Genomic DNA, 23,823 nt, shown 5'->3' on the forward strand with positions numbered 1-23,823 from the left:
CACACAAACGCACAAACACACAAACACACACAGACACACACAGACACAGACACACACTTAAAATATTGCACTATTCTCATCACCCTCTGGGCTGGCGTCCCTCTCAGACCTCCCTAGTGAGACGACAGACAGACAGACAGACAGACAGTTATCTGTAAACTCTTGTGGACAGATATCTGCGCGTGAACCATAGAATCTTTTGTGAAGGGATTGGATGCATTGGACAACAAGCAGCAGTAGTTCCAGTGTTTGGGTTTTCGTCACTGGTTATTTGAATGTATTAGGATTGGGAAAAGGCGGTGCTTAAACTGCGTCGCTTCTACTGCTTCGCATGTGTGCTTTGGCTTTGCAAACCGAAAACTCTCCATTTCTAACACATATAGACCCAGAACTTAACCATGCAGCTGAAATTACGCAAAATTTAAATTCTGGGTTAACCAAGATTAGTTATCTTACCTTTACATTAACTAAATTTACTGTAGCAACACTGAAAACAGAAAACTAAAATGGCGGTGGTGTTTGCTTTACAGAGAGTCAGACAGTGGTTGACATGATGAGAACACGAGGGGGTTGGATGGCTAGAAAGACCCTTTCCCTCTCTCCTCTGGACCTCAACAAACATCTGTTGATTAACGATGACTTTGATGAAGAATCTTCAGATCAACCTAATTAATTAGTCTTCCTTCTGATGTAATATTCACAGAAGTCACATCTCCTAATGAATTATTCTCTGTGCTGTATGACAGGACCTGTCTGGTGTTGTTTACATCCCACTGTATCCTGCCTGTAGGTATACACATCTGAGCTGAGCTACGTTGTGGGAACAAGCTAATAGAGAACAATGTGTTTTTGTATCATACTTTCCTTTAGTAAATAATGTGTGCATTCATGTGTGTGTGTGTGTGTGTGTGTGTGTGTGTGTGTGTGTGTGTGTGTGTGTGTGTGTGTGTGTGTGTGTGTGTGTGTGTGTGTGTGTGTGTGTGTCTGTGTGTGTGTGTGTGTGTGTGTGTGTGTGTGTGTGTGTGTGTGTGTGTGTGTGTGTGTGTGTGTGTGTGTGTGTGTGTGTGTGTGTGTGTGTGTGTGTGTGTGTGTGTGTGTGTGTGTGTGTGTGTGTGTGTGTGTGTGTGTGTGTGTGTGTGTGTGTGTGTGTGTGTGTGTGTGTGTGTGTGTGTGTGTGTGTGTGTGTGTGTACCTGTGGAGGCTCCTATAGCTCCTATGAGGACGGAGGGGACAGCCATGACCAGGCACTGAAAACAGAAAACTAAAATGGCGGTGGTGTTTGATTTACAGAGAGTCAGTCAGTGGTTGATATGATGAGAACACGAGGGGGTTGGATGGCTAGACAGACCTGCTCTGGGTCTCAGTTAAAGGCTCCATATCAGGGCTGGCTAACCCTTCTGTTGGAGAGCTATTGGGTATGCAGGCTTTTTCTCCAGCCCTACTATAGCACACCTGGTTAAGCTGTTCAAGATCCTGTTGAGCAGCTGATTAATAGCATCAGGTATGTTAGAGCAGGAGCAAAGATCTGCAGGACGGTATCTCTCCAGGAGGGCTGGCCACCCGTAACCTTGGCTCTACTTGGTTCTGGGTCCAGGTCTGGGTCTTGGTCCTGGTCTCTACTTCCTGGTCTCTACTCATGGTCGTTGTTTAAGGACTCGGGGCTGGACTCCTCATCGTCACTGAGAGCCTCTGTGTTCGTAAACGTCCCGGCCAGTGAGTTGCTGAGACGTGTTTTGACCGGCGCCATCTCCGACAGGATGATGTTGTCACTACTGACCAGCGTGGTCTTGTCCATGATCTCCTTACTGTGTTTGGACACCACAGCATCCATGAAGTCATACTTATGAGACAGAGTCCCAGACTCAAACAGGTACTTGAGCAGGTAGGAGAAGGCCACGTTACCCAGGAACGAGGCCAGCATGGAGACCGTTTTAAAGGGGAAGCGTTGCTGGATGAAGTACTCTACGTCTCCAGTCAGGTGGTGGATCTTCTCCTGCTGCACCCAGCCGGGGTAGTAGATAAAGGGGGGTAGTTTGAGGTAGGGTTCCCCTCCCCCAATACGCAGCAGCAGACCGAAGACGTAGCCGGCCACGGAGCCGTACGTGTTGGTTCCCTTGATGAAGAGCACGCTGAGCAGCTGGGGGAAGATGATAACATAGACCAGGTCGGAGCTCAGGTACCACAGGCCGTACACGGTCCCCGTCAGCAATGCCATGGCGGTGGCCAGAGCTCCGAACACAAAGATGGTGATACGCATCACCCACACGATCTCACGGTCTGTCGCCTATTGGGGAGGAAGGAGAAGGAGAGGGGAAGGAGGGAAAAGCCTGTTTCAGTTTTTCTATTTTCTGAACATTTCTATTTTTGTTAATCCCTCTTCTGCTTAATGTACAAATACCCTACATGAACATTTTTCATAAAACAGTGTAGTTTCTGTTAGATATTAGTTTGTGACACAAACCTGCATATTGAATAATTAGATTTGAATATCTGGCTCACAGAAGGCCCCAGCACTGGACAAAAACTTCCTGGAATCTTTATGACTGAATTATTTACTGAAAAAGCATTATATTCAGAAACAGAAACAGCACTTTAGTGTTGAATTTTTGCATCTATATGTGTGGTGTGTGAACTCACAGACTGTCTGAAGGCCAGCTGGTAGATGTTTCTGGCGAACATGGAACTGGCCGATAGAATGGAGGAGTCAGCTGATGACATCACAGCAGCAGACACCGCTCCCAGACCAAAGAAGGAGATCCAGGGTGGGCACAAGTGCTGCAGCACGATGGGCAGGATCATATCTGATTGGTCCTTCTCTTTGGGAGGAATTGCCCCATATGTAGTCTGGTTCCAGTCTGGGGAAGACAACAGTCACAGCTAGGAGTTTACATACTTTTAGACCAAAATGTATATGGACAGGCTTTATAAAAGGTCCAGGGGTACTCAAAACCGTACAGCATATGTTTTTGAATCTGGCTGTTAGGTAATATCTCTAGTTTAGAAGCCATATTAAGACACTATTGTAAACATTTAATCAGTGATGACAGGGACTGCATGTCTCTCCACAGAGGAATAAATCATCAGTCCATCAGAACATATCTGAGTACCTTATCTCCCCCTCCATTCTTCCACTCTCCACTTCCCCGTCTCCTCACTCGTCCGTGACACCTACTCTCAGTCATACCCTCAGTCCGTCTCTCACTCGCTCTCTATCTCCTTCGCGCTCTCTCTTTCTCTCTCTCACTCGCTCTCCCTCCCCCTTTCCCTCTCTCCTCTGGACCTCAACAAACATCTGTTGATTAACGATGACTTTGATGAAGAATCTTCAGATCAACCTGATTAATTAGTCTTCCTTCTGATGTAATATTCACAGAAGTCACATCTCCTAATGAATTATTATCCGTGCTGTATGACAGGACCTGTCTGGTGTTGTTTACAACCCACTGTATCCTGCCTGTAGGTATACACATCTGAGCTGAGCTACGTTGTGGGAACAAGCTAATAGAGAACAATGTGTTTTTGTATCATACTTTCCTTTAGTAAATAATGTGTGCATTCATTAACTCAATGAGGAAGTGTTTGTGTGTTTGTGTGTGTGTGTGTGTGTGTGTGTGTGTGTGTGTGTGTGCGTGCGTGCGTGCGTGCGTGCGTGCGTGCGTGCGTGCGTGCGTGCGTGCGTGTGTGTGTGTGTGTGTGTGTGTGTGTGTGTGTACCTGTGGAGGCTCCTATAGCTCCTATGAGGACGGAGGGGACAGCCATGACCAGGCAGCCTGCGGCAGCGATAAACGACAGTACCTGGGCGTACGTAGCTGAAGAGGCAGAGAGAACCCGTTGAAAATACACCTGCCACGGAATCCCCCCCAACATCTAGGGACAGAAACACCACAGTCAATACACACAATACAAAACAAACCAACACACAGCTTTATAATGAATACATACTCCAAACCTAACCATAATTACATTATAGTCAATACAATTTGCTGATAATTATAATGACTGATGACATACCAGAAGACAGAAGTTGTCGATCCACATCCAGGTGTCTGCTGAGTCTATCTTACCCAGCCAGGGTGTCTGGTACACAGCCTCTTTAGCTGTCACACTGATGCTTGACACGGCTGGGTTGGACAGGGCAAACGGCACACTGACCCACTGAGAGAGAGAGAGAGAGAGACAGACAGACAGACAGACAGACAGACAGACAGACAGACAGACAGACAGACAGACAGACAGACAGACAGACAGACAGACAGACAGCGAGAGAAAGACAGAGATTAAATAAAGGTGAATTGCCTTTCTTCCGGTTTGTGGAGCTTGGCAAATCAGGTCCATTTTTCCAGGCAAATTCCAGTGCTGTTGGACTCACCAGTCCCAGGAAGATACAGAAGAGTTGGACCACGTCAGTGTAGGCTACAGAGTACAGCCCTCCCACCAGGGTGTAGAAGATGGCTATTAGGGCTGAGATCACCACTGACATGTTGATGTCAATGTCCACGATCACACTCAGAGTAGCCCCTAGACAAAACACATGGACATACACACATACACAATCAGCTGCCATTTTCCATGAAGATTTTTCATTTTAAGTGATGATGTTGAAATTGAATTGTCCACAACCCTGACTCTCAGACTGTGGCCTACCCAGCGCTGACAAGATGGCAGCGGACCAGAAAATCTCCCCCATAAGCGCCGGAATAAAGAGCAGCCCCCCCATACGCTTCCCGTATATCTGCTGGAACGGGTCCAGCATGGTGACGTATCCCCGGGAGCGCATGGGCTTGGCGAAGAACAGACCACCTGGAGCACGAGAGAGACACATCATTAAGGAACTTCGGTCACTAAAGTAGAAGATAGAAAGTGTTGAACATGAATTGATCATGTTCTTACCTACTACCAGACTGAGGGCGTATCCGAAGGGAGCCTGTGCCCAGGCCAGGCCGAAGTCAGGCAGGTAGACATACTCCGCGGTCCCGTTGATGTAGCCGCCGCCCACCCATGTAGCTGGAGGAGAGGTTCATCACAGTTCAAGATACAAATATGTAACATACATTATTTAGCCTTGCACACACAAACATAACATATGAAATGCTTGAATTGTCTTTATAATGTTATGTTTTCCATAGACTTCATTTTAGAGCCACAACGTACGAATAAATTGTACAGTCAATGTCTTACAATCAAATATATTGATAACATTTGGTATATTGGTAACGTTTTATATTTAGTCAATACATCACAGAGCGTTAATAATAATCTAGATGTTATGACACGTTAATATATCGAATTAATATAACATGCTGAGTTAATATCAAACAGTTCACGTAGATCAATTACAATTATTTTCATGAGCATTTCTCTAACTCGCGGAAAATAAATAATTGATTACTTTTCGCTCCTAAAAAATCCCGTAACTCCGGGGTCTGTTATTAAAATAGCACCAAAGACATTAGTTAGGAAACGCTCTGGGACATTAATTAACTCTTCCGTTAATTAATGTTGCTCTCATCAAAAACAGGGCTTTAATTCTGCCAATGATGCTAGGGGGATTTAAAATAGCCTGTCAATATATTGTGTTCTCCAATTCGATAGAAACGGCTGTCGTCGTTGACGTTTAGGTAATTGATTTTTGCCAGTGCCTATTGTAACAATTGGTCGGAGCGTGGGTAAAACCAGTCCGGTGCTGGTCTGACTGAGCGCCGGAAAAACAGTTAGCTGCATCTGTCTTTATACGTCAGTTGTCATTCCGTCATGTGAGGAACATGACTGATTTAAATTCCCCCATCCAAAGTTGACAGCGGAAATATTTGAGCAAACAAGGTACTATATATACCTCTCCAACAACAGGGCTGGGGTCAATTATGTTTTTATTTCAGTCAATGTAGCAAGAAGAGTATTTTATACATGATTTCAAAACAACCTTAAGACAACAATGGGATATTTTCAATTCAAAATGGAATTAGCCCCATGCCCCAACCCAGCCTCCCCAGGCAGTTGAACCAGGTCGCAACTCACCGGTCATAGTGAATCCACCGACAAACAACCCAATGTCCCTCCCGCCCACCATGATGGTTTCACTACGGTCCTGGCCCTCCGACACCCCTGAGTTCTTGTTCTTCCACGCTGCCCATATCCCCACGCCCAGAATCAGCAAGTAGAAAATCACTATAGCCACGATCCCCTCGGCGTGGACGGCCATCCTCTTCCACTGCCGTGATTAGTCTCTGTGCGAGAAACGGCTTGTCATTGAGACCTGTGCCAGGGATGGAGAGGTGAAGAACAGAAGCCACCTAGCCACTCCCAGTGAAGAAGCCTAGTCATCAGACCCACAATCAAACGTGTATCTTCTTAAAACAAACAGCTTTAAATGGGTTATTGCTTCACTGGCTGATTAATAATCATTTTAAATTGTATAGGCTTACAATAATATTTGACATGTGGGCTCTCTCTCTTTTTCTACTCCCCTGTTGAAGATTCTGTGTTGACCATGTACATAATACACACAATAATGATTATGGGTTAAACAATAAGGTTTGATATGTGCGTAAAATACGCATAACGCATCCGGGAGCGCGCGACCAGACAGAAAAATATAGTGCAGAGATCCCAAACATTCTAAAGGATAGGTCTCTTTCTGTCACATCAACAAAATCAAAGAAGCACTTTCAGGTATAATTCCTGCTGAAGGCAGGGTTTTCGGCAGCTGCTAAAGCAGTAACATCGACTTCCTTTCAAAGATCCGCCACTCTTTCACATACACCTGCACTTCAGCTCATGGCTATTCTACTGTAACTTAATGAAATCTGAGTCGACATAGTTTGGCTACAGTTAATTAACAAACCATCTGAAACAAAATACATGTAAAGACAACTGTTTGGAGAAGAGGTAGTGGCCCATCCAGGGCACAGAGGGGTTTTCTCCTACCTTTAGAGTTGTCTCTTCAATGTACGTCGGCCGGTGCTTCTAAAAGTGCGTCCAACTGGCTTTCCAAAGAAGGAAAAATGTTAGAACTCAACGTAATCCACGCCACCCGTGCGTAATTCCCCGGTGTGGTTTATACACAGTTCGGGGGCTGAGAGAGAGAGGGGGGGGGGTTGTTTATCAATAAGGTTGACAGGTTGTGTAGATGAGGAGAGGCAGCCAGTCAAGGTCTCCCAGGAAAGGACAGAAATAGCATATCATTGGGAATGGCATGACGCACACCCAGGGGAGAGATGTCTTATAAAACACCCGGTTGGAATGGACCCGGTTAACTCACCAGGTTTCATTTAGCGGTGATTGACGTTCACACAGGTGCCAATTGAGGCGAAATGGAAGCACTATGCTTTTTACGCGTGAGAATATTGAAACAGTGGGCGGTTAGAATGTCCGATAGACGGCCTCTGTCTTGTTACATCCAGTGTTGGCGCATAACAATTATATTATTTATTTATCTGGTGAAACATGGGCCATCCTATGCGGGATAACGTCTGACATTATAGCCATGGGCCCAAGGGGAACGAGAATCAGTCAGATTAAACATGTTTAAAATGCATAAATTAGACAATACACCTACACCAACATTGGGCTAATTTCGTGTGCAGTGAGTAGCTCTGTGTTCTGTTCGTTATTGCTACAGTGAGTATACTGGATAGGCAGCTAGCCATTCCTCAGTAAAGGATGGAGAATGTCGTGATTGCTGTTGCTATCCATGGTGCTGGAATTTGGAAACAGGCGCGGGCTTCTGAGGGCGTTTCCATCCAATCTATCAGTTTTCTGTCTGTTCAAGCAACTTACTTAATGCAAGTACAATAATACTATTAAAATCCACATTTCATAAAGGCATTGTCTAATTTCAAAGAGCAATGGACCTCTTTTAGCATCGATGATTGGAAAGGTATTTTCATTTCTATATTAAGACTGAACATGTTGACCAATTTAATAAATAGGCTACCGGACAGCTGACTTCTCTGTTCTGCCGACAGCTCCGACTAATTGTCCGTGCTTTATGTTGACAGGCTGCTAGAGGGAGAAACCATAGCTTCAGAATACATTAACAACTCATAAACATGTCCGCGCGGCTAATAGCGCAGGTAGAATAAAGCACAATGATAGAACGAAACGCAGTGTGAACATTATAAAAGCCAGCCTTTACTGAAAACGACAGTCAAAATAAAAAAAAACTCAAATTTAAAGGGACTGACGTGGACTTATTGAGATGGGTATTGGACACACTTGGTTGGAAATTCTAGGAATCTTTTCATTTCGTCAATGTATAAATAAAACTACTTTCTAAGCTCACAGCTTTGACTACTTGCCTGTTTCATTCAGCACAAGTTTGGTATGAGCCAGACAATGAGAAGCCGAAGTCTGTCTTTCTTGAACAGTGAACGCCAACTCACCTTCTAGATAGGCTGCTGGCGCCACCATGTGGTCATCATATGCCTTACACAGATCACATTTCCTATACGTTTTTTGTGCTTTGGCCCAGTTGGCTACTCTTCACTACCGGTCAAAAGTTTTAGAACACCTACTCATTCAAGGGTTTTTCTTTACTAGTGAAGACATCGAAACTATGAAATAACACATATGGAATCATGTAGTAAGCAAAGTGTTAAATCAAAATGTATTTAAATATTTGAGATTCTTCAAATAGCCACCCTTTGCCTTGATGACAGCTTTGCACACTCTTGGCATTCTCTCAACCAGCTTCATAAGGTAGTCACCTGGAATGCATTTCAATTAACAGGTGTGCCTTGTTAAAATTTAATTTGTGGAATTTCTTTCCTTCTTAATGCATTTCAGCCAATCAGTTGTGTTGTGACAGGTTAGAAAATAGCCCTATTTGGTAAAAGACCAAGTCCATATTATTGCAAGAACAGCTCAAATAAGCAAAGAAAAACGACAGTCCATCATTTCTTTAAGACATTAAGGTCAGTCAATACGGAACATTTCAAGAACTTTGAAAGTTTCTTCAAGTGCAGTCACAAAAACCATCAAGTGCTATGCTGAAACTATCTCTCATGAGGACCATTACAGGAATAGAAGACCCAGAGTTACCTCTGCTGCAGAGGATAAGTTAATTAGAGTTACCAGCCTCAGAAATTGCAGCCCAAATAAATGATTCACAGAGCTCAAGTAACAGACACATCTCAACATCAACTGTTCAGAGGAGACTGTGTGAATCAGGCCTTCAAGGTCGAATTGCTGCAAAGAAACCACTACTAAAGGACACCAATAAGAAGAAGAGACTTGCTTGGGCGAAGAAACACGAGCAATGGACATTAGGCCGGTGGAAATGTGTCCTTTGGTCTGGAGTCAAAATTTGAGATTTTTGGTTCCTACCGCTGTGTCTTTGTGAGACGCGGTGTGGGTGAACGGATGATCTCCACATGTGTGGTTCCCACTGTAAAGCATAGAGGAGGAGGTGTTATGGTGTGGGGGAGCTTTGCGGGTGACACTGTTTGTGATTTATTTAGAATTCCAGCATGGCTATCACAGCATTCTGCAGCGATACAACATCCCATCTGGTTTAGGCTTAGTGGGACTATCATTTGTTTTTCAACAGGACAATGACCCAACAAACCTCCAGGCTGTTTAAGGGCTATTTTACCAAGAAGGAGAGTGATGGAGTGCTGCATCAGATGACCTGGGCTCCACAATCCCCCGACCTCAACCAAATTGAGATGGTTTGGGATGAGTCAGACCTCAGAGTGAAAGAAAAGCCGCCAACAAGTGCTCTCATATGTGGGAACTCCTTCAAGACTTTTGGAAAAGCATTCCAGGTGAAGCTGGTTGAGAGAATGCCAAGAGCGTGCAAAGCTGTCATCAAGTCAAAGTGTGGCAATTTGAAGAATCAATCAATCAAATGTATTTATAGAGCCCTTCTTACATCAGCTGATGTCACAAAGTGCTGTACAGAAACCCAGCCTAAAACCCCAAACAGCAAGTAATGCAGGTGTACTGTAGAAGCACAGTGGCTAAGAAAAACTCCCTAGAAAGGCCGGAACCTAGAAAGAAACCTAGAGAGGAACCAGGCTATGAGGGGTGGCCAGTCCTCTTCTGGCTGTGCTGGGTAGAGATTATAACAGCACATGGCCAAGATGTTCAAATATTCATAGATGACCAGCAGGGTCAAATAATAATAATCACAGTGGTTGTAGAGGGTGCAACAGGTCAGCACCTCAGGAGTAAATGTCAGATGGCTTTTCAGAGCCGATCATTCAGAGTATCTCTACTGCTCTTGCTGTCTCTAGAGAGTTGAAAACAGCAGGTCTAGGACAAGATAGCATGTCCGGTGAACAGGTCAGGGTTCCATAGCCTCAGGCAGAACAGCTGAAACTGGAGCAGCAGCACGACCAAGTGGACTGGGGATAGCAAGGAGTCATCAGGCCAGATAGTCCTGAGGCATGGTCCAGGGCTCAGGTCCTCCGAGAGAAAGAAAGAAAGAATGAAAGAAAAAGAAAGAGAGAGAAAAAGAGAGAGAGAAAAGGTGAGAGAGAGAATTAGAGAGAGCATACTTAAATTCACACAGGACACCAGATAAGACAGGAGAAATACTCCAGATATAACAGGCTGACCCTAGCCCCCAGACACAAATTATTGCAGCATAAATACTGGAGGCTGAGACATCTCAAATATAAAATATATTTTGATTTGTTTAACACTTTTTTGGTTACGACATAATTATGTATGTGTTATTTCATAGTTTTGATGTCGTCACTATTATTCTACAATGTAGAAAACAGTAAAAAATTAAGAAAAACCCTTGGATGAGTAGGTGTTCTAAAACTTTTGACTGGTACTGTACATATACTAAAGTGTTGGTCCCATGTTTCATGAGCTAAAATAAAAGATCCCATATGCACAAAAAGCTTATTTCTCAAAAATGTTGTGCACAAATTGGTTTACATCCCTGTTAATGAGCATTTCTCCTTTTCCAAGATAACCCATCCACCTGACAGTGTCACACCAGCCTTTACTTTGGCTCCCCCGCTTGTCCAGCTAAGGCGTTTGCTGTCGCCGGCCTTCTAGCTGCTGCCGAACCTGCTGCTGGCAAACGCCCTTCACTCATCAATCCTGGACTTGTCTCGTCATCATTACACACACCTGGTTCCAATCCCCACTCTATCACTGTATATATACTCCCACTGTCATTTATCTTTGTCGGTCATTATACATGTTGCTTGTTTTCCTGAGAGGAATCGCTCCTACTATTTCCTGAGTACTTTCTTATTTGGGAACTTTGGGCTTTGACCTGCTGTTATATATATATATATATATATATATATATACTGCTCAAAAAAATAAAGGGAACACTTAAACAACACATCCTAGATCTGAATGAAATAAATAATCTTATTAAATACTTTTTTCTTTACATAGTTGAATGTGCTGACAACAAAATCACACAAAAATAATCAATGGAAATCCAATTTATCAACCCATGGAGGTCTGGATTTGGAGTCACACTCAAAATGAAAGTGGAAAACCACACTACAGGCTGATCCAACTTTGATGTAATGGCCTTAAAACAAGTCAAAATGAGGCTCAGTAGTGTGTGTGGCCTCCATGTGCCTGTATGACCTCCCTGCAACGCCTGGGCATGCTCCTGATGAGGTGGTGGATGATCTCCTGAGGGATCTCCTCCAAGACCTGGACTAAAGCATCCGCCAACTCCTGGACAGTCTGTGGTGAAACGTGGCGTTGGTGGATGGAGCGAGACATGATGTCCCAGATGTGCTCAATTGGATTCAGGTCTGGGGAACGGGCAGGCCAGTCCATAGCATCAATGCCTTCCTCTTGCAGGAACTGCTGACACACTCAAGCCACAAGAGGTCTAGCATTGTCTTGCATTAGGAGGAACCCAGGGCCAACTGCACCAGCATATGGTCTCACAAGGGGTCTGAGGATCTCGTCTCGGTACCTAATGGCAGTCAGGCTACCTCTGGCGAGCACATGGAGGGCTGTGCGGCCCCCCAAAGAAATGCCACCCCACACCATGACTGACCCACCGCCAAACCGGTCATGCTGGAGGATGTTGCAGGCAGCAGAATGTTCTCCACGGTGTCTCCAGACTCTGTCACGTCTGTCACATGCTCAGTGTGAACCTGCTTTCATCTGTGAAGAGCACAGGGCGCCAGTGGCGAATTTGCCAATCTTGGTGTTCTCTGGCAAATGCCAAACGTCCTGCACGGTGTTGGGCTGTAAGCACAACCCCCACCTGTGGACGTCGGGCCCTCATACCACCCTCATGGAGTCTGTTTCTGACCGTTTGAGCAGACACATGCACATTTGTGGCCTGCTAGAGGTCATTTTGCAGGGCTCTGGCAGTGCTTCTCCTGCTCCTCCTTGCACAAAGGCGGAGGTAGCGGTCCTGCTGCTGGGTTGTTGCCCTCCAACGGCCTCCTCCACGTCTCCTGATGTACTGGCCTGTCTCCTGGTAGCGCCTCCATGCTCTGGACACTACGCTGACAGACACAGCAAACCTTCTTGCCACAGCTCGCATTGATGTGCCATCCTGGATGAGCTGCACTACCTGAGCCACTTGTGTGGGTTGTAGACTCCGTCTCATGCTACCACTAGAGTGAAAGCACCGCCAGCATTCAAAAGTGACCAAAACATCAGCCAGGAAGCATAGGAACTGAGAAGTGGTCTGTGGTCCCCACCTGCTGAACCACTCCTTTATTGGGGGTGTCTTGCTAATTGCCTATAATTTCCACCTGTTGTCTATTCCATTTGCACAACAGCATGTGAAATGTATTGTCAATCAGTGTTGCTTCCTAAGTGGACAGTTTGATTTCACAGAAGTGTGATTGACTTGGAGTTACATTGTGTTGTTTAAGTGTTCCCTTTATTTTTTTGAGCAGTGTATATATATATAGTGCTTTAATAAATTCAGTAGTTCTAAACCTACGACTGCCTACTCCTTTCTACACTTGTGACAGACAGGTGTTGCATATCAAGAAGCTGATTAAGCAGCATGATCATTACACTGGTGCACCTTGGGGACAATAAAAGGCCACTCTAAAATGTGCAGTTTTGTCACATAACACAATGCCACAGATGTCTCACATTTTGATGAAGTGTGCAATTGGTATACTGACTGCAGTAATGTCCACCGGAGCTGTTGCAAGAGAACCGAATATTAATTTACCATAAGGTGCCTCGAACGTTGTTTTAGAGAATTTGGCAGTACATCCAACTGGCCTCACAGCCGCAGACGACGTGTAACCACGCTAGCCCAGGACCTCCACATACGGCTTCTTCACCTGCAGGATCGTCTGAGACCAGCCACCTGGATAGCTGATGAAACTGTGGGTTTGCACAACCGAAGAATTTCTGCACAAACTGTCAGAAACCATCTCAGGGAAGCGCATCTGCGTGCTCGTTGTCCTCACCAGGGTCTTGACTGACTGCAGTTCGGCATCGTAACCGACTTCAGTGGGCAAATGCTCACCTTCTATGGCCACTGGCACTCTGGAGAAGTGTGCCCTTCACGGATGAATCCCGGTTTCAACTGTACCGGGCAGATGGCAGACAGCATGTATGGCGTTGTGTGGATGAGCGGTTTGCTGATGTCAATGTTGTGAGTGCCCCATGGTGGTGGTGGGGTTATGGTATGGGCAGGCATAAGCTACGGACAATGAAAATAATTGCATTTTATCGACGCTGAAAATGTACCAGTTCTTCCATGGCCTGCATATTCACCAGACCCATTGAGCATATTTGGGATGTTCTGGATCGACATGTACGACAGCGTGTTCCAATTCCCAAAAATATCCAGCAACTTCACACAGCAATTGAAGAGGAGTGGGACAACATTCCACTGGCCACAATCAACAGCCTGATCAACTCTAAGTGAAGGAGATGTGTCGCGCTGCATGAGGCAAATGGTGGTACACCAGATACAGTGGGGGAAAAAAGTATTTGATCCCCTGCTGATTTTGTACGTTTGCCCACTTACAAAGAAATGATGAGTCTACAATTTTAATAGTAGGTTTATTTGAACAGTGAGAGACAGAATAACAACAAAAAATTCCAGAAAAATGCATTTCAAAAATGTTATAAAATGATTTGCATTTTAATGAGAGAAATAAGTATTTGACCCCTCTGCAAAACATGACTTAGTACTTGGTGGCAAAACCCTTGTTGGCAATCACAAATCAAATCAAATCAAATGTATTTATATAGCCCTTCTTACATCAGCTGATATCTCAAAGTGCTGTACAGAAACCCAGCCTAAAACCCCAAACAGCAAGCAATGCAGGTGTAGAAGCACGGTGGCTAGGAAAAACTCCCAAGAGGTCAGACGTTTCTTGTAGTTGTCCACCAGGTTTGCACACATCTCAGGAGGGATTTTGTCCCACTCCTCTTTGCAGATTTTCTCCAAGTCATTAAGGTTTCGAGGCTGACGTTTGGCAACTCGAACCTTCAGCTCCCTCCACAGATTTTCTATGGGATTAAGGTCTGGAGACTGGCTAGGCCACTCCAGGACCTTAATGTGCTTCTTCTTGAGCCACTCCTTTGTTGCCTTGGGCGTGTGTTTTGGGTCATTGTCATGCTGGAATACCCATCCACGACCCATTTTCAATGCCCTGGCTGAGGGAAGGAGGTTTTCACCCAAGATTTGACGGTACATGGCCCTGTCCATCGTCCCTTTGATGCGGTGAAGTTGTCCTGTCCCCTTAGCAGAAAAACACCCCCAAAGCATAATGTTTCCACCTCCATGTTTGACGGTGGAGATGGTGTTCTTGGGGTCATAGGCAGCATTCCTCCTCCTCCAAACACGGCGAGTTGAGTTGATGTCAAAGAGCTCCATTTTGGTCTCATCTGACCACAACACTTTCACCAGTTGTCCTCTGAGTCATTCAGATGTTCATTGGCAGACTTCAGACTGGCCTGTATATGTATTCTTGAGCAGGGGGACCTCGCGGGCGCTGCAGGATTTTAGTCCTTCATGGCGTAGTGTGCTACCAGTTGTTTTCTTGGTGACTATGGTCCCAGCTGCCTTGAGATCATTGGCAAGATCCTCCCGTGAGGTTCTGGGCTGATTCCTCACCTTTCTCATGATCATTGCAGCTCCACGAGGTGAGATCTTGCATGGAGCCCCAGGCCGAGGGATATTGACAGTTCTTTTGCGTTTCTTCCATTTGCGAATAATCGCACCAAATGTTGTCACCTTCTCACCAAGATGCTTGGCGATGGTCTTGTAGCCCATTTCAGCCTTGTGTAGGTCTACAATCTTGTCCCTGACATCCTTGGAGAGCTCTTTGGTCTTGGCCATGGTGGAGAGTTTGGAAACTGATTGATTGATTGCTTCTGTGGACAGGTGTCTTTTTTACAGGTAACAAGCTGCGGTTAGGAGCACTGCCTTTAAGAGTGTGCTCCTATTCTCAGCTCGTTACCTGTATAAAAGACACCTGGGAGCCAGAAATCTTTCTGATTGAGAGGGGGTCAAATACTTATTTCCCTCATTAAAATGCAAATCAATTTATAACATTTTTGACATGCGTTTTTCTGGATATTTTTGTTGTTATTCTGTCTCTCACTGTTCAAATAAACCTACCATTAAAATTATAGACTGATCCTTTCTTTGTCAGTGGGCAAACGTACAAAATCAGCAGGGGATCAAATACTTTTCCCCCCCACTGTACTGACTGGTTTTCTGATCCACGCCCCTACCTTTTTTTTAAAGGTATCTGTGACCAACAGATGCACATCTGTATTACCAGTCATGTGAAATCCATAGATTTTAATTTTTTATTTAACTAGACAAGTCAGTTAAGAACAAATTGTTTTTTACAATGACAGCCTACCCCGGCCAAACCCTAACCCAGACGACGCTGGGCCAATTGTGCGCCGCCCTATGGGACTCCCAATCACGGCCGGTTGTGATACAGCCTGAAATCGATCCAGGGTCTGTAGTGACGCCTCTAGCACTGAGATGCAGTGCCTTAGACCGCTGCATCACTCGGGAGCCCAAGGGCCTAATGAATTTATTTAAAATGACTGATTTCCTTATGAAATGTAAAATCTTTTAAATTGTTGCGTTTAGATTTTTGTTCAGTGTAGTTAGTAGTAGCCTATCCTACCACCCTCAAGCTCAATTGTAGTCTGTTGCACCATGATAACAGGAGAAGTATAAAGCAGTTTACATATATTAAATAATAGAGAAGACAGGAAGTGCTTCACAACAATTGGAGCAGTTAAAAATCTATTTGTGTTCATCTAACAGCCATGAAGTTATGAGCTATGAAACTGGAACACATAATAATATATATGGAAGAAAACTATATGGCTTATCATTATGGTATATGCTGTCTTTGTCCTAAAGGCCTTTACGAAGGAAGCTCGTTTTGTATCAGATAATAAGGCTGTTGATGTTCAAAAGTGTGTTTCTGGATTCTTATAGGGAACATACAAAGTCAACAGGATAAAGAGGACAGGATTACCTTGTGGACTTTACCTCAGAGAAGCACTAGAGAGGAAGGACACAACCTGAACAACATCAACACTGTAAAACACACTCATCCTCACTCACTCTCTGGAGGTTGTCTGGAAAGTCATTGAGTGTGAACCTCCCTTAGACCTAGTCAATCAGTCTGTATTATATTCCACATTCAAACATAATCATTAAGTGTGTCCACTTCCACACTAGGAAGTAATAATTGAGTGTGTACTCCGTCCCTTAGACATAGTCGTTGAGTCTGTAGCCACTGCTGGACACTGAGGTGCGTGAGGGAGTGCGGTTGCCATTCAGCGCGGCAGGGGGATAGTAGGGGGGTGCTGGGGTGTTTAAAGTGCTGAAGACAGGGGGAGGAGGAGGGTGGTGATGACGAGGTATATGGAGGGGGAGGGCGTTCCCGGGCCGCCCCTCACAGTTCCAACAGAGCACCGCCCCTCCCATCAGACTTAGACAGGCCGAGACATAGCCCAAATACACTGCCATGCCAATCTCATACTTCATACCTGCAACACATAGTGACATTTCTTGTTATTTATCTGAACAGACAATTATAAGCAAAAGCTGAGTTATAATACAATACAAGTAAATAAAGCAGGACTGTTAGAAATAATAGTACCTTCAGGTAGGATGGGGTTGTAGAAGTCGAGGATGACATCATTGGTTGTCCAGCAGACAGTGATAAGGCAGAGCATGCCTGCAGACAGAAAGCAGACCCCTCCACTGATGGCCAGGACGTGCTTGGTGGGGGAGCGTCGGGCACAGCGGGTACACTTCATCCCTGTAGAGGACACCAGGACCGCCAGGGTGGAGGTCAGACAGGATAGCACCATCAACGCCCGCGCTACCTAGAGGGAGGGAGCAAGGTCGAGGGAGGAGGGAGGAGAAAGGAATTTAGTATCATAATGGCTGTTGCTCAAATGAATCCATTCAATGAATCAATCAATTAACAAATCAATCAACCAATCATTCCTACTTGCAGGTCAGGTGGCAAAGCCAGCATTGAGCGATGTACTTCACACTGGTAGATGCCCGTGCTGTGCCACACACACTCCATCCAGAGCCCCTTCATGTATGCAGTGGCTGTGATGATGTTAGAGCCCACATATGACGTCCGCCGCCAGTGGGGGAGCACTGTAGCAACTACACTACCCACAAGCCCCAACAGACCCAGGAAGAAGCCCAAGAGCTGGACCACCATGTTGGCCATTTCTGCAACATCTGCTGATGGAGAACTACACACACAGAACTTAAAACAAAACTAGCTCACACACTGCACTGCTACACCCAAGACAACACACACAGAACCACACACACAGAGCCACACACACAACCACACAATAATCCCTTTGAGACGTGAGTTTAGTATCCTATTATTCTCGTCTTTAGCTCTGGTTCCCAGCTGTACAGTTGAAACTCCAGTGGGTCTAGAGTCAGTCACAGTGTTGAAGCCATCCCGCAGTGATGGTCTCTTTTGGGCTCAGGGGTTGTGGTTTCGCTGGCTTCAGTGTTGTCTCCGGAGCTCTGTGCAGTGACTTCAGTCTCTGGGGCTAGGCTTCAGTGTTGTCTCCGGAGCTCTGTGCAGTGACTTCAGTCTCTGGGGCTAGGCTTCAGTGTTGTCTCCGGCGCTCTGTGCAGTGACTTCAGTCTCTGGGGCTAGGCTTCAGTGTTGTCTCCGACGCTCTGTGCCGTGACTTCAGTCTCTGGGGCTAGGCTTCAGTGTTGTCTCCGGAGCTCTGTGCCGTGACTTCAGTCTCTGGGGCTAGGCTTCAGTGTTGTCTCCGGAGCTCTGTGCAGTGACTTCAGTCTCTGGGGCTAGGCTTCAGTGTTGTCTCCGGAGCTCTGTGCAGTGACTTCAGTCTCTGGGGCTAGGCTTCAGTTGTTGTCTTTGGAGTTGTTTTAAACAATAGCTGTGGCTTCCACATGCTCTCCAGAGCTCTCGCTGACAGGGCCTTCTACTGACGCTTCTGTCCCTGGTCTTGTTGGCTGAGCCTGCGACTAATATCTTATTCGTTCAGCTCCACCTGTTGATTGTAGTCCTCTGGGCTCAGCTAACTAGTCTCTCTTTGGCTGTGACTGTCCCCCTGCCCCTGTGGAGAACACATATGATTAAACATTCACAGAAACCAACACTCAGCTGAGTTGAACGTTACAAACCACTAACTTCTGAATGAGACTGAGAGACTTTTTTATAACCCCTTGTTTAGAAACACTGAAACGACTTAATGAGAAGCATTCAGCTGGTCCATAATAAATAATGGATTTCACCATGTACAATAAAACTCATTTAATTATAGGCTAATCATACTGTTTGGAATTTTATCACTGTGAATATGTAACATGCAGTTGGAAAATAGAACTCTACAAAAGTGGTAACTGTGGTTCATTTACAGACAGATGTGTAATTTAGTCACAAGCTTCATCAAATCATTTGCATGTAGCTCAGTTTGTTGAGCATGGTGCTTGTAATGCCAGGATAGTGGGTTTGATTCCTGGAACCACCCATATGTTAAATGTATACACACATGACTCTAAGTTGCTTTGGATAAAAGAGTCTGCTAAATGGCATATATATATTGTACCTGCTAATTTTATTTAACCACAGGACGCAATTATTTTAATATGCTTTTGTATGAATACTGCACGGCAAGTTTGATTCAATTGAGATTCTTGGAATGGCCTCTGAGGTGCAGATACTGTAGTTTAGACGTTTAAGTATCGGGAACCCAAGGGTAGTTAAGCATTGACTTTCACTCACTCTGTTTCCCCCTGTCCTCTCCTTCATCTTATGTAACTTACTTTGGAAAACAACTTTTATTTTGATTTGAAGAATGCAGACAGGAGAGGGCTATGGATCTAGTGAACAGTATAACATACATTGCCACACCCACTATTGTTGTTTACAACAAATGCCAGTAATATTACATGTCACAGCAAAGTTGATTGTGTCATAAAGCATAAAGTAATAAAACATTATTATCTGAAGAAGTGGAGGAGAGAGGGGGCGTTGTCGGTACGCAAAAAAAGGTGCTATGTAGAATCTAAAGTTCTTCGGCTATCCCCATAGTAGAAACCTTTGAATAACCCTTTTTGGTTCAAGGTAGAATCTTTTGGTTCCAAGTAGAAGCTTTTTGGGTTCCATGTAGAATCCTTTCCTTTCTACATGGAACCCAAAAACGGTGCTCCTTTGGGGATAGCCGAAGAACCCTTTTGGAAACTTTTTTTCAAAGAGTGTAGATAATGTGTGGAAGCTTCTGCCAAATGGGATCAGAGTCCTGATATGATTCTACTGCTGCCATTGGGTCACACACACGCACACGCACACGCACACGCACACACACACACACACAAACTCTGGACAGTGATAGACAGGAGGCCTGCAGGCTCCAGACATGGCTGATCCAAAATAGAATGAACACCTCAGAACTGAACCACATGCCGTTGCTATTCTGCTCTATACATATAGGCCTATCATTTAGACTACTACAGTTCTCCTTTGCCTCATTCAGAGGGATTAAAGTTGATGTCAATACTATGATGTTTCACTTTCTACTCCACTTTCCAGTTTTCATTCATCTACCACCAATCTTGAAACAAAACCGTCACCATTATACTATTTCTATACTCTATCAAAGCACAGCAGTTCCATTCCTCACTGGGACACTGGGAACAGAATGCTCTTTGTGTTTAATGATTGATTCTGTAAGGGAGGAGACACACACACAATAGAACAACAGATGAACATGTTGTTGGCTACTGCTCACGTGAGTTCAAACTTTACTTTTCCGTGCACATAGCACATATTATACAAAGCTACAAAATAAGAACCCCAACAAAGTGATTTACTCAACACATACACCCTCCTCTTTCCTTCTTACCTGTGACATGCATATCCAGCAGGGTGCTGTCCAATGCTGCAGAAGGCGGGAAGCGGCTGGCAGTCTATGCTTACGTGTTCTATGCAGATTCACAGACCCATGTTATAAAGCATTTATATGACTCTATAGTTAACAGGCTTGTCAATGCTGCACGCCATAACCCAGACCAGACCAGCTCTCTGTCTGCTTGCTCTCTCTTGCTCTCTCTTTCCCTCTATCACCAGTGTTGCCTCTGCTTCAGTGTCCAAGTGGGGGCAGTGTATGGGTATGTGTGTGTTCTTATTGTCCTGTCAGGGAGGTGACAACCGTCTGTCAGTAATGTGACACAGTGTGGCTCGGTCTGGTGTAGCTTACTTCAGCTCTATCAGGGTTAGATGCGAACATAGTTCCTGCCCCAGGGGAAGAGGGAGGGCATCATCACACTGCATGGTCCTCCTCCTCCTCACCAGTCAATATGGGGATCTGTCAACAACAAACAGGAAGATGTAAACAACAGATCAAAATTAAAAATGTTTGATGACAGTGCAGTATCTAATCTTAGAGTATTTCAAGAAGACAATAGCAGATAATGACGGTATTATAAATGATCATGCCTTAGCTGGTCATTACTGAGACGTGGTTAAGGAAGAGTGTTTTGAATACTGATGTTAACCTTTCTGGTTATAAGGTTTTTCGGCAAAACAGATCTTCCAAAGGTGGTGGAGTGGCAATCTTTACCAAGAATCACCTTCAGTGCTCGGTTGTCTCCACCAAGTCTGTTCCCAAACAATTTGATTTGCTGGTTTTAAGCATTAAACTTTCAAATAGCTCTTCGTTGACTGTTGCTGGGTGTTATCATCCTCCATCAGCACCGGCCTGTACCCTACCTGCCCTAAGCTCTCTCCTAGCCCCTTACACTAAGTCTGAATTTGTCCTGCTAGGTGATCTAAACTGGGACATGCTTAAACCACCTGACAAAGTCCTAAAGCAATGGGATTCCCTAAATATTTCTCAGATTGTCACCAAGCCCACAAGGTATGACTCCAAACACCCAGGAAAGGCTACTCTCCTCGATGTTATCCTCACAAATAATCCTGATAGGTATCAGTCTAGTGTTTTCAGTAATGACCTTAGTGATCACTGTTTTACAGCCTGTGTTCGTAATGGCTGCTCAGGGAAATGACCTGTCCTGATTTGTCATAGACGCTTGCTAAAAAACTTTAATGAGCAAGCCTTCCTTCATGAACTGGCCTCTGAAAATTTTACATTTCATTTACATTTACGTCATTTAGCAGACGCTCTTATCCAGAGCGACTTACAAATTGGTGCATTCACCTTATGATATCCAGTGGAACAACCACTTTACAACAGTACATCTATATCTTTTTTGGGGGGGAGAGTGGGGTGGGTTAGAAGGATTACTTAATCCTATCCCAGGTATTCCTTAAAGAGGTGGGGTTTCAGGTGTCTCCGGAAGGTGGTGATTGACTCCGCTGTCCTGGCATCGTGAGGGAGCTTGTTCCACCATTGGGGTGCCAGAGCAGCGAACAGTTTTGACTGGGCTGAGCGGGAACTGTGCTTCCGCAGAGGTAGGGAGGCGAGCAGGCCAGAGGTGGATGAACGCAGTGCCCTTGTTTGGGTGTAGGGACTGATCAGAGCCTGAAGGTACGGAGGTGCCGTTCCCCTCACAGCTCCGTAGGCAAGCGCCATGGTCTTGTAGCAGATGCGAGCTTCAACTGGAAGCCAGTGGAGTGTGCGGAGGAGCGGGGTGACGTGAGAGAACTTGGGAAGGTTGAACACCAGACGGGCTGCGGCGTTCTGGATGAGTTGTAGGGGTTTGATGGCACAGGCAGGGAGCCCCGCCAACAGCGAGTTGCAGTAATCCAGACGGGAGATGACAAGTGCCTGGATTAGGACCTGCGCCGCTTCCTGTGTGAGGCAGGGTCGTACTCTGCGAATGTTGTAGAGCATGAACCTACAGGATCGGGTCACCGCCTTGATGTTAGCGGAGAACGACAGGGTGTTGTCCAGGGTCACGCCAAGGCTCTTAGCACTCTGGGAGGATGACACAATGGAGTTGTCAACCGTGATGGCGAGATCATGGAATGGGCAGTCCTACCCCGGGAGGAAGAGCAGCTCCGTCTTGCCGAGGTTCAGCTTGAGGTGGTGATCCGTCATCCACACTGATAAAATGGTATAGAATCAGCTTGATCCCCTCTGTCGAAGACGCTTGGAACTTATTTTTTTATATTTTCAGTGGTATTGTTAACAAACACTCCCCCATAAAGAAAATAAGAATTAAAAACAGGTTCAGCCCCTGGTTCGACCGTGAACTTGCAAAGTTACTCCACCACAAGAATTGCATTTGGCGAAAGACTCGGCACACGCATACTCAGGCTGACTGGCTATCGTTCAAGCAAATGAGAAATAAGTGCACTCAAGCTATCCGGAAGGCCAAAGTTAGTTACTTTAAGGAGCAGTTCTGGAAAACGGTTAAAGACCTGGAGAATAAACCCTCCTCCTCACAGCTGCCCATGTCCCATAATGTTGATGATGTGGTTGTTACTGACAAGAAGCACATGGCTGAGCTCTTTAATCACCACTTCATTAAGTCAGGATTCCTACTTGACTCAGCCATGCCTCCTTGCCCGTCCAACATTTCCTCATCTCCCACCCCTTCTAATGCGACTATCACCGATGCTTCTCCCTCTTTTTCCCATGCCCCGCTACAAAGTTTCTCCCTGCAGGCAGTCACTGAGTCCGAGGTGCTAAAGGAGCTCCTTGAACTTGACCCCAAAAAAACATCTTGGTCATATGGTTTAGACCCTTTCTTCTTTAAGGTTGCTGCCCCTATCATCGCAAGGCCTATCTCTAACCTTTTTAACCTGTCTTTCCTTTCTGGGGAGGTTCCCATTGCTTGGAAGACAGCCACAGTTCGTCCTTTATTTAAAGGGGGAGATCAAGCTTATACTAACTGTTATATGCCTGTTTCTATTTTGCCCTGTTTATTTGAAGTGTTGGAAAAACTTGTCAATAATCAACTGACTGGCTTTCTTGATGTCTATATTATTCTCTTGTATGCAATCTGGTTTCTGCTCAGGTCATGGATGTGTCACTTAAAGGTCCTCAATGATGTCATCATTGCCCTTGATTCTAAGAAATATTGTGCTGCTATTTTTATTGACTTGGCCAAAGCTTTTGATATGGTAGACCATTCCATTCTCGTGGGCTGGCTAAGGAATATTGGTGTCGTTGAGGGGTCTTTAGCCTGGTTTGCTAACTACCTCTCTCAAAGAGTGCAGTGTATAAAGTCAGACAATCTGCTGTCTCAGCCACTATCTGTCACCAAGGGAGTACCCCAAGGCTCAATCCTAGGCCCCACGCTCTTCTCAATTTACATCAACAACATAGCTCAGGCAGTAGGAAGCTCTCTCATCCATTTATATGCAGATGACACAGTCTTATACTCAGCTGGCTCCTCCCCAGATTTTGTGTTAAATGCTCTACAACAAAGCTTTCTTA

The 23,823-nt window shown here is 45.2% G+C and overlaps 2 protein-coding genes across 2 annotated transcripts; both read right to left on the reverse strand.

Moving 5' to 3' along the window:
* Window positions 1–1,144: 1,144 nt before the first annotated feature.
* Window positions 1,145–7,053, reverse strand: LOC106586545 (high-affinity choline transporter 1-like). The gene is made up of 9 exons (XM_014173957.2): window positions 6,925–7,053; window positions 6,016–6,253; window positions 4,891–5,004; window positions 4,645–4,800; window positions 4,370–4,518; window positions 4,012–4,155; window positions 3,714–3,867; window positions 2,638–2,855; window positions 1,145–2,284 (listed from the first exon to the last, which is right to left on the reverse strand). Exons 2-9 carry the CDS (start codon window positions 6,197–6,199, stop codon window positions 1,631–1,633), a joined length of 1,773 nt encoding a protein of 590 aa, XP_014029432.1. The 5' UTR covers window positions 6,200–6,253; window positions 6,925–7,053; the 3' UTR covers window positions 1,145–1,630.
* Window positions 7,054–16,121: 9,068 nt separating this feature from the next.
* On the reverse strand, window positions 16,122–20,734 carry LOC106586543 (claudin-14-like). Its single transcript, XM_014173955.2, has 4 exons — window positions 20,323–20,734; window positions 17,421–18,534; window positions 17,064–17,292; window positions 16,122–16,950 (listed from the first exon to the last, which is right to left on the reverse strand). The coding sequence occupies exons 2-4, from the start codon at window positions 17,652–17,654 to the stop codon at window positions 16,670–16,672; spliced, it is 744 nt and encodes a 247-aa protein (XP_014029430.1). The 5' UTR covers window positions 17,655–18,534; window positions 20,323–20,734; the 3' UTR covers window positions 16,122–16,669.
* Window positions 20,735–23,823: the final 3,089 nt, after the last annotated feature.

Source organism: Salmo salar, chromosome ssa25 (assembly GCF_905237065.1).
Source record: "Salmo salar chromosome ssa25, Ssal_v3.1, whole genome shotgun sequence".
Lineage (NCBI taxonomy): Eukaryota > Metazoa > Chordata > Actinopteri > Salmoniformes > Salmonidae > Salmo > Salmo salar.

Coding starts and splice junctions, on each gene's coding strand:
- LOC106586543 (XM_014173955.2), bottom strand. CDS start 17,654: ATGGCCAACATGGTGGTCCAGCTCTTGGGCTTCTTCCTGGGTCTGTTG. Junction 17,293..17,420: donor CTTTGCCACCTGACCTGCAA/GTAGGAATGATT, acceptor CCCTCCCTCTAG/GTAGCGCGGGCGTTGATGGT. Junction 16,951..17,063: donor CAACCCCATCCTACCTGAAG/GTACTATTATTT, acceptor TATGTGTTGCAG/GTATGAAGTATGAGATTGGC.
- LOC106586545 (XM_014173957.2), bottom strand. CDS start 6,199: ATGGCCGTCCACGCCGAGGGGATCGTGGCTATAGTGATTTTCTACTTG. Junction 5,005..6,015: donor CGGTGGATTCACTATGACCG/GTGAGTTGCGAC, acceptor CCTCTCCTCCAG/CTACATGGGTGGGCGGCGGC. Junction 4,519..4,644: donor TGCCATCTTGTCAGCGCTGG/GTAGGCCACAGT, acceptor TGTTTTGTCTAG/GGGCTACTCTGAGTGTGATC.